Here is a 15479-nt window from a genome sequence, read left to right on the forward strand (position 1 = left end):
GGGGTGTCCTGTGCAGGGCCAGGAGCTGGATTCCATGCGACTCGTGCGTCCCTTCCAACTCAGCGCATTCTGTGATCCTGCCGGCACGGCGGAGGCGGTGCACTTCGTAATCAAAAACATACAGTTTTAAAAAATGGCCATATCCATGGCAACCTGAACCCGACACCGCCGCAGCCCAGCCCGCTCCCAACGCCTTTACACGTCGCAGAGCAATGGAGGGAAGGAAGGAGTGAGCAGAGGAATGAGGGAGGGAGGTGGCGCCCCGGGGCTCCCCTCAGCGCTCCGGCTCCGCCCGCTTGGGGCGCTGCTGCTCCCGCCTCGCCGGCCGCGCGCGACACCAGCGGCCCCGCGGGGAGACTCGGCCCGCGCCGGGGGCGTGGCAATGACTCTGAGTGACGTTCCCGCTGACCAATGGGCGCGCCGTACGCCTGACAGTTAAGCGAGCTCGGCCAATGGCGCGCAGTGGGGGGCGGGCGCGGCGCGGTGCGAGAGGCGCGGCCGGGCGGCGCGGCGGGCAGTCGGCGCGGTGGCGCAGGATGATGCGGCTGTGGCGCTCGGCGCTGCTGCGGGAGCTGCTGCTGCTCGGCCCGCCGGGGGCGGCCGGCGGCGGGGCCCCGGCCCCGGCCCCGGCCCCGGCCCCGGCCCCGGCATCCGCCGCCGGGACCAGGCGCCTCCAGCCGCCGCTCGCCGCTCTCGGCGCTAGCCCGCCCGCCGCTCGCCGCGGCCCGGCGGCGCTGCCGTCAGCGCGAGGTCTGTGCACCCGCTCGGAGGGAGCCTTGGAGGAGCCGGGGAAGGGGGCGCAGGCGCCGTCGCCGACTCCCGGCGAGCCCCCCGCCGACAGCGGCCACAACAATAACCACGGCGGCGGCGGCAAGGAGGTGGCCGTAGGCGGCGGCGGGGAGAAGTGAGTGTGGAGGGGGCGACGGGCGCGGGGGATGATGCGGAGGCGCCATGTGAGCGCCTCCTCCCACTCGCACGCGTGGTGCCTGCGGAAGGGGCCGGGCCGCGCCGGGCGGGCGCTTGCCCGGCAGGTGCGGGGACCCCGGGGCTGCCCGGTCCATCCCGGGCGGTGCGGGCCCCGCTGCCGGCGGCTCGGAGCGGGAGGGAGGCGCACACGCGTGGCGGGGGCGTGTACGCCGCTCGGGGCTCCGCTCCCCGCGGCGTGCGGCCCGGGCAGCGTCCCCGGCACCTCCGGCCGTCCCTCCCGCCTGTGTGAGGGGGTGCCGTCCCTGGGGAGGCCCGGCACAGGTGGTAGGGTGGCTTTGGTAGCGCTTCTACTTGGCTAAAAATATTTTTCAGGAGAAGCGAAAGCTGTGTCATCTCGCATTAATTATTAAAGGCAGTGTGCGTGGTGCGTAGTGCTGCCTCGGAGGTTTCGCAGCAGTGTCTTCTCCGCGGATGCGTCCCTGTGTAACCTGCCCTAGGGTGACCCAGCCTTGGCAGGGGCATTGGGGACTGGGTGATCTGCAGAGGGCCCTTCCAGCCCTAACAGTTCTGTGATCTAGTGCAGCCAGGGACAGATCCATATGTGGTGAGTACAGATGTTTGTAGGTGCTGCAGGATGTGTGCCTGTGCCGAGGTCCTTACTTATCCCTTAGTGACAAAGGTATGTGCAGGTAGTAGAATGGTAAGGCTTTATATTTCTATGAAATTACTATTTATTTACTCAGAAACTGAAGTGCTCCTTAAAAAAAAAACCACCCGAAAAACATGGGAGACAGGTGTATCAGCTCCAGTTTTTGCACCTGGTAGTGGATACCAGAGGTTGAGTATAATGATGAGGTAAATGGTTTGACAGAGCATTCTTCTCTGTTAGTCTGCAGCACTATGCAAGTCTTGAGTATTCATTTCCTAGCACCCCTTGTCTTCATAGTCTGTACATTGGCTGGTTGAACCTGGGTACATTTAGAATCTCAGAAAATCTTTTACAAGAAGTTCGACAGCTTAACTGCAAGCCCCATGAAGACTTCTCCTTTGCGTATGTTTGAAATATACCCCATGGCATTCCTGTAGGCACCCTGTGTGCTGATTATGGGATGGCATAATTAAAATTAAACCCAAGCTGCTTTCTCAGGCTTTGCTATGCTTATTACCTGGATGAAAAGAGCAAATGACAGAAGAAACAGGTCCGAGAAAGGAGTACCTTGTTTTGACACTGAGCAAAGTCTCTGTTAGTCTAATGCTAAGAGGAAGTCTGGGGAAGATTCTACAAAGCCAGTCAGGAAGGCTTCAGCCCTTAGCTTGTTAGTAGTTCTACTTTTGAGCTGTGGTTTGTGGTTTGTTTTTTTTTTTTAGCATGAACTTCAATATGGCAGGTGGGGAGAGAGGCTGTGACCTTTTTCTTTCCTGCTTTTCCCCCAGATGTATCAGCTACTCAGCCTGGTTCAGTGGGGTACAGCCTGCTTTAAAGGCATCACCAGTTACTTCTGCTGTCAGATGCCTTAAAAAATGCATGCCTGTCAGGTTATGTAACTGTGTGCAATATAATACACCATCATAACGGGTAGTATTTCTAAATTTATGCCCTTGTTCAACAAATATGAGGTCTCCTCTTTGAACTAGCTCTCTAGATAATGTTTTGGAACAAAAAAATATCTTTATGTAGTTGAATAGGTGTGGTTTATAAAGACTACACTTCTGTTTTCAAGCAGAAGTACTGACATTAAAAACTTAGGAAAAAAGCAGCATGCCAGCTGTGATGGGTTTTTGAGGATATTGCAAAGGTGATTTATTGAAGAGGTAACATTTTCTTAAACTGAGCTGTTAGTGGCTTCCTACAGCTAGCATCAATTAGGGAAATTCTTTAATTTCTAACATGTGTGGTAAAGCTATATAATCACAAACCAGTTAAACACTTGAAATAATTTTTGGCTTTTGACAAAAGGATGTATTTGAAAGTCAGATGTTTGTTCTTTGAATCTTAATGCAAAATGAACAGGGAGAAATTCTATAAAACATCTGGCATGTAGTTACAAACACAGAAAAGGCTAGAAACTTACTTTTTGTTTCAGGTTGTGCAGGAATTCCTGTTGGCACATTAGTCAGGCTACTAGATACTTTCATTCTTACTTTTCTTGAAGCAGAACTGTGAAAGTCTTCCTTCAAGCATTTGTAAATGGTACATTCCACGTGGAAGTCATGGCTATATTAAGACAGAGTGCAGGCTCGAGAAGAAAAGTGAGGTTCTTCAAAAGACAGGTGTCTGAACTGCACTGACAACTGGGCTAAGTCAGTGCAGTCTGTATTCTGCTGATTCCAGTGCTTTGCCATCCATAGTGTCTTAACATTTGAGTGGTGTTTGACAAATGGATTGTGGACTCCACTGCCAATAGCCTTTTTCTTTTTTAGTTCGTGTGGGGGGACTATTTTTTTACTATTTGATTACAAGGTCATGGTTCTGGGATACTGAAATAACCCATGATGCCAAAAGACAGCAGTAAGGTTTTCCTGTTTATTTGCTTTCCTAACACTCCTTGTGTACAGAGTAGGAGTTGCAAGTAAAAGCCTAAAATGTTCTGTGCAAAGACTACACAGAAATTTAGAACAGTTCAATTCCTCATAGTGAGGATAAATTATGAGGTTGGTGGCTGATGAAATAACTAGTATCCCATTGCATAACCAGATCCCCTGGTGCATTTTTTCCATAACATCTTCCACCACCTCCTTATCCCTGCTCTCCAGCCTTTACACTGTATATCCAACTGAAACTTAATGTATTTTGGACAGGAAAAATAATTGAGCTTGAACTGAGAGTGGTCACAGACCGGTAAATTTAATTAATAGGAATTGTGGATTAAAACACAATAGTATCTAGGCTCATGCCTGAGTTATTAAAACACAGTAGCCTAAGACACTCCTCAGTTACAGTCATGTATAATATTTAATACCTTTTGCTCCTGCTTTCAGTATAACTGTTCTTAATTTGTTTTTACTTTCAGTATAAGTGTTCATCTTGTACTGGCCAATAAAGGGATGAAACAGTTTATGAAACACTTAGTAGAAGCTATTTCTAAATTAAAAAGGCCTTGATTAAGGTGAGAGGGAGAAGAAAAATGTGAGTGCCCCTAACTTTTGAAAGCTAAATTGGTCACTTTTTTTAGCTAAATTGCAATAGTGCTAGACATTGGTATATAGAATATCACAAAACAGTTAAAGGAAGTGTTTTTGTTTTGTTTTGTTTTTAATGACAAGGGAGTGTTAGTGCTCTTTTTTAAGGGCAGAGATGAATTCTGGAGATACTTTTCAAAATAAATTTGCTTCTGCAAGCCAGATAACAGAGGAATAACAAGTAACCAGGCAGTGTTTCATTTTGCTGACACTTCTCATGGAGTGTGGATACAATACTGAGAGATGCGAGAAACAGAAGTGTACTTTTATTTGACCTTCGATAACTTCTGTAGAGGCTAAGGTTTTGAAACTAGAGTTTAGTTTGTTTTTTTACCAGAAGCTCTTTGTTAGCCACTAAACATGTCTATCTTTGATCTAAGTTTATAAATATGTAGTTTGCTGTTGAACAATGGTAGTTTTTGGCTGCCCGCCTCTGTTCTGGGACCAGTGTCTCACTATATGAGTGGACAAAAAGCAGTTGCTGAATGACTTGACAAGTGTTGGGAGATACAACCAAGATATACAGCATCTGTAGTATGGTGACAACTTCTTCAAGATGACTGTCTTAGGTGGAGTGGCTACTGACTGTGACTTGCAGCTTTCATAGAATCCCAGAATAGTTTGGGTTGGTAGAGACCATTTAGTCCAAACCCCTCTGCAATAAGCAGGGACATCTTCAGCAGCCAGATCAGGCTGCTGGGAGCCTCATGCAGTCTGATCTTGAATGTTTCCAGGGGTGGGGACCTCTTTCCAGGTCTGGACAGCCTGTTCCAGCATTTCACCACCCTCACCATAAAATTTCTTCATTATATCTAAGATGAAGCTTCCCTCTTTTAGTGGAAAACCATTACACCTTGTCCTGTTGCAACAGACCCCGGTAAAAACCCTGTCCCCATCTCTCTTACAGAAGCACTCTAGGTACTGAAAGGCTGCACTGAGGTCTCCCAGGACCCTCCTCTTCTCCAGGCTGAGCAACCCTAGTTCCTTGAGCCTTACCTCCTAGGGTGAGGTGCTCATCCCTCTGGCCATCTTGGTGGCTTCCTCTGGACCTGCTCCAATGGTCCGGTGTCATTCCTGTGCTGAGGGCCCCAGAGGTGACTGCAGTACTCTGTGTGGGGTCTCAGCAGAGTGGAGTGAAGGGGAAAACCCCCTCCTTCACCTGCTGCCCACACTGCTCTGCATGCAGCCCAGGGCATGTTTGGCTCCAGTGCCCGTGCCTGGGTCGTGTCCAGCTCCTCCACCAGCACCCACAAATCCTTCTCAGCAGGGCTGCTCTTGGGCTGTTCTTCCCCTGGGATGTGTTGATTCCAGGAGTTATCATGGCCCAGGTGTGGAACCCTGCACTTTACCTTGCTGAGCTTCATGAGGCTCACACCTGGACCAGCTTCTTGAGTGCATCCAGGTCCCTCTGGATATTGGCCCATCCCTCAGGCTTGTCACCTGCACCTCTCAGCTTGGGGTCATTGGCAAACTTGCTGAGGCTTCATTTGATCCCACTGTTGGTGTCATAGATGAAGATCTTCAGTGGTCCCTGAGGGACCATTGTTTGTGACAGTAATTGTAACCTCATTTTTATGACTGGTGTCATATTTGTTAATAATGCCTGAAACTATTATTAGCAATATTGTATCTTTATATCATTTGTTGTTCTGTAAATCCTGTTCTGCATTTTGGCAGTTCTATCCTGAAGTACAGAGTAAGAATCTTCCACATTATTTGAAATTTAATCTTGTTCTTCTCTTATTCAGCGTTTGTTAAAATGAAGTCCCTCCCAGAATCTGGTGTAGATGTTGTACTGATACAATAGGAAGATCTGAAAGAAGGACTGTGAAGTCCTTGTGCTTGTAATTCCTATGTTGGCTTTTCTTTGTATTTAAAAAACCAGTCCAGCAGTATTGTAGTCCACAGATTAGTATACTACCAAAGAAGTCTAGTTGTTCAGTAGTCTCATGCTTATTTCTTTTTTCAAGAAGGTAAAGAAGTATCAAAAGTCATTATTCATGAAATCAGGCAAACTGGAATTTCCACTTAATTTGACTGTGAAAATTGCAAGTTCCCTGACCTGAAAAACAGCTTTTTACCATGTGTGGAACAGAATTATCTTGCTAAGTGTGTTCACAGTGCCAAAACACATCTTTCAGGTTAAGCAAACATCAGTTACTGACATCACTGATCTGATAAACTGCAGAGCAAGCCTTTTCACCCCTATTTAGCTGATAAACTTTACCAAAAGATGGACTATTTGACAAGAACCATTTTCTGTAAATATATTGAATGTCATCCTCTTTGCTTTGGTCTCTGTGCAGCTCCATTGTTTAATTAGGCTGAGTGACCCAATATTGAACAACAGCAGATGTGAAAGATAGGAAAACCACGTTGAGAGATTTTCTGCTGTGAAAGGTGCACATCTCTAAAATAGATTAAAATCTTATGAGGAGGCAGGTAAAACCTTGGTTAACTGGCTGAAGTATTTTTCCGCATCTTTCCAAATAGAAATTCCATATTTGGAACAGCTGTAAAATTGAGTAATTGCTCAGAAATGTGTAATTAAATAGGTTATCAGTTAACATTTCTCAGTGTGTTTGCTGGCTGGTTTTGCCAGAGTGAAATAGGAAAGTTTCCTCTGCCAGACCTTAAGCAGTCCAGGAACTACTTGTGTAGCAGAGACATTCCTTAAAACATGAAATCTCAGCGTTTTGGGGAGCTCAGTTGAATACTTTGTATAAATGATGAATATCTAGGGTTGTAGATGATGTAACTTAGCATAACTTTTAAAATTAGTTCCCTACAGAACTAGGATGCAGACATCCTAAAGCTTTAGTTGCTGTGTTGGTAGTTCTGGTTCTGTTGGCTTAACTGGACATACTGTCCCCAAAGGGTTGAAAATGAAACATGCTGCCTGGAAGACCTGAATTTTCTTTAGCAGAAGGGCTGCTCAGTAATTTGTTTGAGGTAGTTGCAAGCGTTTGTCTTGGTTGAATTGCCAGCCTGTCTGTGCATTAGTCAGCCAGCATAATTTAAATTAAAAAAAAATCTAGACTGTAAGACAAGGAAAGTTCTGTTGGCTTACAAAGCTGTCTTCTGTTCTTAGTATGTAAGTACAGGGTTTTCAATTGGAAAATGAGAGGTAATATTTTTTACTACTGGTTTTCACAGCTAGTTACGAGGAAAGGAGGGAGGCAAGGACAATCTAGAGGTTGTCTTAAATTTATAAGGGAGTTTGGGTACAATCAGATTTTTATTAAAAATAATCATAAATCTGACTTGTGTAAGTATTGGGAGAGGAGAGGATTAAACGTCAGTCAGTAAGATTGCATTGGCCTATCTAGGGTCTGTGCTTAGCTGGAGCATTTTATTTTTGCAGTTGTAACCCTGAGTTCTGTTACTCAAAGAATCCTAATCTCTTGAAAACTTCAGTGACTAGAATTTGGACCTACTTTTTGTAAACACATGCATAAATGTATAAAAATACATAAATTGCCACTGAGCATTCTAGTTTCAGGCAATAGTTTCTCTATTACTGTATAGTAACAAAGTATTGCCAATATTAATAAATTATAAGATAAACCTTTAAAACTGATGGTTAAAATAATGTAAGACTGCATACTATGCATTTTAGCTACTATCTACATATTTTTTCTTTTGGTTTTATGTATTTTTGTTTGTCAGACATTGGAACATTGGCTTTTTTTGTCTGGAAACAAACCTGGGCACTTCAGGTGACCAAAGAATCAGAATCCCTTTGCTGTCACTGCCCCTCTCAGTCTGGAAGTGTAGTGGGCACTGCTTACAGGGCAAGTGTAAAGACTTGGGCTCCTGCCTGCTGCAGGGTGCTTTGGAATATCAAGGAATATTTTCATAGTTTTTACATTTTATTTTTATTTACATATTTTTACTGTAAACTTCTAAGGGAAGGGAAAGCTGTCAGTACTAGAACTTTCTGTCTTAGAAGGAATCTGACTGCTTAGTTTGGTAGGTTTCCTTCAGATTTCACATGAAATGGAGATGCAGGTAATGAAAACCTGCAGGCATAGGGGAAGCAGAGTGAAATAGGTAACACCTGGGATCCTTGGAGAGCGGTGTGTTTACACTGATAAGCACAGGGACCATTAAAGGTGCATCTGCCCTGGGTTTACTTAGCTAAGTAGGTGTGATGAGAGTCACTCCTGCTTCAGGTGCTCGATTATGCTGCAGATGGCTTTGCTTGTTTCATGGTAACTGATGGGGCTTACATAAGCTTCCAGAAGGATAAGGACTTTAGGACTCCTCTGTGGAGCCCTGAAAATGGGATTGTTTGAAGAAAATATTACACATTTATCCTCTCCTTCTCTTGCCTGTAGAACAGTTGGGTCAGTATGCTCTTCAACTTCATTATCAGGCATATATGTCCTGGAATCTTATAAATAATTTATCCTCTGCAAGTGACATACCTATCCTTGGTAACATCAAAAAGAGGGATATGTGATTAATCTGCTCCCAAAAAAACCTAAATATAATCTTAGTGGTAAATGTATGACAGTAAAAATATGACTGAGTTGCAGTTAAGAATGTTTGCTACTCTATGCAAAATCTATGTATGCTGTTTGTAATATTACCTTTTTTTTTTCTGCTTGAAGTAAGCTTTGTGTTCACTGAGGAAAACATTCTTTGAAATTTGTGGTAGAAGTGAAAATATGTTTCCCAGGAAAATAATGCAAAAATGTGTATAAATAAAAATAGGCACTAAAATAATCTAAGATTTTTTTTTCTCTTTTCCAGTAAAATAAAACAAGGTCTCCTTCCCAGCTTAGAAGATCTGCTTTTCTATACTATTGCAGAAGGACAAGAAAAAATACCAGTTCATAAATTCATAACTGTAAGTTTACTGTTCCAAAGTGTTGTATGAAAGCTAGCTACTGCAAGGTTATTTTAACATTTTAAATGCAAGAATGCAAAGAAAGAATTTCTGTTGTACATGTTTATCTGTGGGAAGGAATGTATTGTTCCCCCCCAGTGCTGTTTCTGTAGTTAAGTAAGAGAATGAGTACATTAATGTTATTATTCACTTCTTTGATGTGCAAAAGAGTATGCTTGAAAGCAGCTGTGCCTGTGGCATGGCTCGGTAGTATTTGTGCTTCTGTAAAATGTAGTTGGACCACTGGGTTTCAAATAACATTAACGTCTTGACATAAAATGCAGCCAAAATGGCCAAAGGAAATTGCTAAAGAATCAGTCAAGTGTCACAATGTCTCTGTTGATGATGCAGTGGCAGATCTCTTAGAGTGATAAATGCTGAGCAGTAGATAACTTGATTGTAATAGCGATCTTTTCACTTAGTAATTACTGTTTTATTGTAATAGGCGCTCAAATCTACAGGATTACGTACATCTGATCCTCGATTGAAAGAGTGCATGGATATGCTAAGACTGACTCTTCAGACTACTTCAGATGGTGTTATGCTGGACAAAGACCTTTTTAAAAAGTAAACTTTCTGTCAATTATGTAACTGTATAATTCTGAATGAGTGCTGTCTGTGTGTTACTGAGTGCTGTCTTAAGGAGAGACATGAGCTATATAAATCGATTGGGAAAGGGAGTCAAACACACCCTCCTGATGCTCTTTTGATAACAGTTGTTCTCAGATTTCATGCAGCAGACAGGCTGTGTGATGTCCACAAGAGCTTAATGTGTAAATGTTGCTTGCATGTGTGTCTCATCCCATACTGCAACTCTTGGTCAGGTGCCAAACAAAATTAATTGATGCAGCATGAAGTGTTTAGAATGATTACAGAAAACTGCTGTCTCTCTGTATTGTCAGTTTTTAATCTGAAGTTCAGGATACTGCTTCTGTGTGGCAAGATGTTCAGAAGGATGTATGCAATTCTAAAAGTGAGTGTGAGGAAAACAGTGATGTTGAATTTGAACATAGGTGGAGGTGAGAGGGGTTAGGATTGCAGACATTGGTCTGTTTTGGAAAAGATCTGTGTGCTGTATTTTAGTGATGCTTTTGTTTGGTTATTTTTAGCAAAGTCTGTAGTCAGCTGAAAGTATAAGCACTGTTCAGGTTGTCTTCTGTTCATTTCAAGCACCCTCCTTTGCTCCTCTACTTACAGCTTGTGTGTGCCAAAAGACTGGAAGTGTTGAGGCTCTTAAATTTTGAAATGAAATTTTTAGACTGTTTTTCTGTCTGCATTTTTATTCCATTTGCAGAGTAAATCATAATACCTAAAACTTATTTGCACATACAATTTTCTAAGTGTATAATATATATAAAATACATACATTTTATGTACATATAGGTATATAAAGTATATACAGTATATGCTTATGCTGTACTGTGTATTTACACAGATATAAATATGTGTGTGTGTGTGTCCATATATATAAAAACAGTTTTGGAAGTAGATTGAGAAAAAGTTAATATCTGTGTGTGCAACAAAAAAGCCAAGGCAACTCCTTAAGCAGATGTGAGATACTTTGTAAAGGTCCAGCATGGACTAACTTTACTCCTGTGTTAAGTTCTAGACCAGGTCTTAACTTTTATTATTGTCAGCAGAGTAAGAACTCTTAAATTGTTAGATTCAGAAACCTTCCTGGGTACATGGATAGATTAGAAAGGAAATTCATTTGCTATTATCTGTTACGTTTATACTAAAGGCTTATTTGTCACAGTAAACGGAATTATGTTTTAGGCAAGGGCTCTTCATTTGAAAAAGAATTTATTTCTAATTAGCAGGATTATCTTACGTTCTGTGTCACATCTCTGGGATTTGATGCTCTGTGTCAGGAGAGTAGTCATTACTATAACAATTTGTAGAAAGCTTACATGGTTGCTTCCTGTGTAGGAAGAGTTTTGAATGTGAATCTTGTTTCACATAACAAGTTTTTCTTTGCAGCAGCAGAAGGTTCCTTTGTAACCATTTTTGTAAATTAAAAACCCCTGAACTTCAGTTACCTGTTCCTTGTAGGAACACTGCATTTGTTGTGAAGAGGCTTGCACAGGGTCCCTGTATTTTCTTCCACAAGTGTTTAAGGTGTGAAATATAATAATGTATCTAGTCAGCTGTACTTAGCTCAGGACTTGAAAGCTTCAGTTCCTTAAACATAAAAGTCAGGGGTGTAATTCTCCTCTTGAATTTGAATCCAAAGCTGCCAGATCAAATAAAGTATCAAGGTTAAGGGATTTGGAGTGGTGATAGCATAAGTTTGACTAAATCACTCAAGTGTAAAATACACCAGCTCATGCACCTGTATTGTCTGTCATTCTGTATGCCTTTTTAGTGGTTCGAAACATTAGGCTCCAATTCGACTAAAATTGCATTATTTTGAAGTTTTTTGGCTTTACAGCATTCTCCACATTAGAAAGAATCTCCATGTTACGGGCAGAACAACTTGGAGTTTTGGAGTTTTAATCTTTCATCTGCAGAATTTCTTAAGATGAAGATTTCTGGGGTGCACATTTCAGAGAGAGTGTTGATAAATTAGTGAATTAGCTGTTGATGTTGCATTTGTGTAACATAATGTGGTCTTTGCAGGGTGAGACCAGGCTGCTAATGAAAGCAGTGCAACATGCTGGTTAGCTTGCTGTGAGAATTTTTTTTCTTTCCTTTTTGGTACTATTTAATGTAATAGTACTCTGTTATAATAATAGTGATCAACAATTCATCTGTTGTTAGATGAAATTTGGGCTGCTTTGTGTAGGGAAGCAGTAATAAGCAATCTGAGTCAGAACTTGAAAAGTAATGGATAAACCTAACAAGGTGGTAAAGGAAATAAAGTGATCCTAACTTTGTGCTGAAGAACAAAGATGCAATTTCCAAAACCCCTCAAACTGTTGCTTTTAAAGTTGGTTATACAAGTCACTGACAGTTAATATTGATTGTAAGACTTGCAGCCTAATCTTCCTAACCAAAATGTATCAGGAAAAAATTTATAGTTTGAAATAACATTTTTTTAAAGTGGGGCAAGAAATGCTTGGATTGTGATTTGGCAAGAGAGTTCTGGGTTTTTTTTTTCAGGCTGAGATTGTAAAGTGTGTTGAAATGGAAGAATGTAAAGTAGGACTTTTTAGGGTACCTATCCTGAACCACCATTAAACTTTGTGAGAGAGAAGGGCCAAGTTGTTCACAATATTTGACTGTAGAAAGGTTTTTATTTATCAGTATAATTATTTACTTAAATTCCTCCCTATGATCTTTTCCTGTTGCTCCACTTCTTCAGAGCCTGAGGCCTGCTGTCTCCAGGGGGTTACCTGGAACATAATTAGTTAATTACTTCGGTGGGAGAGGATGTCAGCTGCAGAATTTTAGAGGCTGTCTTGGCTCATGTCCTGCCTGACTGAAAACTGTCAGTCCTGTTTACTGTCCTGTTAAAGGGAGATGGAAGAACTCTGTTATTTTGTCTGTTCACCTATTGTTCTGAATGCCCATCTAGATTACCTGAACCCTTGTATTTAATTTAGTTTGTGAATTCATAGGATTTGCTTGGGTTAAGGAGTACCAGGATAAATACCCAGACAACGACCTTGGCAGAATCTGGGAAAAATTGGTAACAAAAAGTAAATGTCCTTCACCAGCACAGCCATTTCTGTAGTGAGTTTTAATCCCTACATTAAAGGGATTGAGCTGCTGAAGTGAGCATCATAGGCTTGGTGTAGATTTTAAGTGTATAAATGCCCTTGTTGTTTCAGAAACATAATGTGATCTTAAGAAAACTGTATTTCAGTGCACAGTGCCTTCTTGTTTTCCAGACCTTGTATTGAATTGTTCTGAAAGGTTTGGGTGAACTTCAGATACTTGTTTTTTTCTTATAGGAGTGCTTAATGCTGCTCAGGTAGTACAGACAATGCAGAAGTGCATCTGAAGTTTGAACTTAGGGCATGTTATGTTGTTAGTCCTTCTGCACACATAGCTGCCATCAGTGTTATTAATTACTTTTGAAAAGGGGGGTTTTGCACCTGGACTAGGTGACTGTAATTGGAAGCTGCTGGGAACAAAAGCAAACAGCAGTTTTTGCAAGACACAGGAAAAAATGAGAGATTGCAACAAAACCAAGTCAACTGCAATTTTCACACAGGCTAAGAAAGCAGCGAGTTACAGCCAGCAGTTTGTAAGGTGACTGTACATCGGAAACTACAGTTTCTCTTTCACTTTCAGAGAGCAGTGCTTATCAGCATTTGAAATGGATATCAGTTCAATTTAAGATAAAGTCCTCGAAGTAGGAGGAGTTTACAGGCTTAGAAAAAGAGGGGGGATTCAAAGGGAAGATAAATCGTAGCATGTTCCTAGATGTTCTGAACTTTCCATTTGCCTGCATTAATAGTATGTGTCTGTGTGTCTGCTTCTGTCAACAGTGCCAGAAGGCACGGTGTGAAGGTGTTAACTGTTTGTTTGCTGTTAAACCTGCCTTTGTCCTCCTTGCCCTAGGATGGGGCTGTTAATACCTTTTATCAGGTCGTATTTCAACTGACTTGATAGTGGCTGCCAGTTGCTCTCCCCTCTCACCCACGGACACACCACTTTGAGCATGTCTCCGTTTGTGTTTTCATCCTTCCTTCTGTTTGTCCTAGATAAGTCTTTTCCTTTTTACCTCATCGGCTTTTTCGCTGTCCCAGATGGGCTGACGTTCAGAGGGTGTGGCCGATAGTGTAACTGTGTTTTCTGGGCTAAAAGGCAACAGAGATTCCTTGAATGCTGGAGATTTGAAAGAAGAAACTGTGCAGTACGGCTCACTATTGACTTTTGCTTAGTGCAGGAGATGTTATCAACTTTTTCCACAGGGTTTTTTTCTTATTAGGAGTGGAATCACATTCCAGTTTGGTCTGTTGGCAGCGTTCTCACCTCAGTGGTGAAAGGGTGAAGTGAGAGAAAGCAACCCTGAACCTCCCAAGTCTGATTTATTAGAACTTTTTTTAGACAAGGTCTGGGTTAGATAAACTTCAGATAGTTTGATCCCAAGAACTGGGTGCTTTAGATCCCTTTTGCAAGCTGGGGTGCCACTTGAAGGCAGATTGAGAATACCTTGCAGTACAGCTTCACAGTTGAAACTTCAAAAGAGAGCTTTAAGTAGAAAGGATTAAAAGTGCATGCAGTAAAGCTATTACACCTAATTTAAAAAAAATGGAGTGGCAAATTGGAAAAGTAATACAGACTTGTTCTTGGGGGCATGTAGCTTCAAGGGACTGAAGGTCCTAATTAAATAACATGTAATTGCTTTTTCACACTACATTGTCAAAGTACTAATAAATGTTTTTAACTTTTTGCAGGTGTGTGCAGAGTAACATTGTGTTGCTTACTCAAGCTTTCAGAAGGAAGTTTGTCATTCCAGATTTTATGTCGTTTACTTCCCATATTGATGAGCTATATGAAAGTGCTAAAAAACAATCTGGAGGAAAGGTAATCTCTGTGTAAATTCAACTTCAAACTTCTTTAGATTTTCAGTATTACCCAAATGCATCATTTGTTAAGTAGACAGGTTTTTCTTAACATTTTTTGCAAAATTAAACTGGTAACCTGATGAAAGAGTTTTGAAGTTCAGTTATGCCTGCACTGTTTAAACTGTGTTAGAAATAAAGTTCACAGCCTCTAAGAATCTTGTAGCATTTTGATGTTGGAATATGAAAATAGTATTATTCTTTCTTTATATTACATAAACTATAAAGCTGCTGAATAATTTATCAGACTACACTTAGGCTCTAGAAAAATTATGCAGCTCTACACATCTGTCTGGATTGTGTGATGAAAGTAATCGTTAGTACTGCACATTGGTTAGTAAATGAAATTTATTCTGGTGCTTATTTTTAATAAATCAGTTGAAAAATCCCAGACTGTGTTACAAACTAAAAGTTTTATATTATTTGAAAATGATGGACATGCTGTTATACAGAACACAGATACCTCTCTGAATATGCTGAAAATTTTACTTAGAAAAATGTTTTATTTGATAATGATCTAGTGAATATAACAATTTCTAATGAAATTTTAGGTATACCAAGTGATAATTTATAGAATAAATCAGTTGTACCTTGATATTTATTTTAATTAATGTAGAGTTAAGTATTTTGGATATTGTAATGTGTGTCTCTCTATTTCACACTGTGATAGGTTGCTGACTATATTCCACAACTGGCCAAGTTCAGCCCCGATTTGTGGGGGGTGTCACTTTGCACCGTGGATGGACAGAGGTATATTTTAACTTCTACATTTTGTAACTTCTACATTCTGTTCTTGGAATAGTTGAAGAAAAGATAGAGGCAATGCTTCTGTAGCAATAATATTTGGAAGTTGAAAAGCTTTGTCTAATAGTACCTGTGTATCAAGCTGTATAACTTTCTGTGTAGGTCACAATGTACTTAAGTGTTAGCTCCTTCTCTGCATTTTAATGTTTTCACTGTAA

At 41.5% G+C, this 15479-nt stretch overlaps 1 protein-coding gene across 1 annotated transcript in view; it reads left to right on the forward strand.

Moving 5' to 3' along the window:
* The first annotated feature begins 521 nt into the window (after positions 1 to 521).
* GLS (glutaminase) overlaps positions 522 to 15479 on the forward strand; it is a 59726-nt gene continuing 44768 nt past the window's right edge. Inside the window, exons 1-5 of the mRNA XM_066553077.1 lie at positions 522 to 904; positions 8866 to 8962; positions 9447 to 9568; positions 14350 to 14479; positions 15188 to 15267. Coding sequence (XP_066409174.1) covers positions 537 to 904; positions 8866 to 8962; positions 9447 to 9568; positions 14350 to 14479; positions 15188 to 15267 — 797 coding nt within the window. The 5' untranslated portion in view covers positions 522 to 536. The remainder of the gene's footprint in view (positions 905 to 8865; positions 8963 to 9446; positions 9569 to 14349; positions 14480 to 15187; positions 15268 to 15479) is intronic.

Source organism: Molothrus aeneus, chromosome 7 (assembly GCF_037042795.1).
Source record: "Molothrus aeneus isolate 106 chromosome 7, BPBGC_Maene_1.0, whole genome shotgun sequence".
NCBI classification, from domain to species: Eukaryota; Metazoa; Chordata; class Aves; order Passeriformes; family Icteridae; genus Molothrus; species Molothrus aeneus.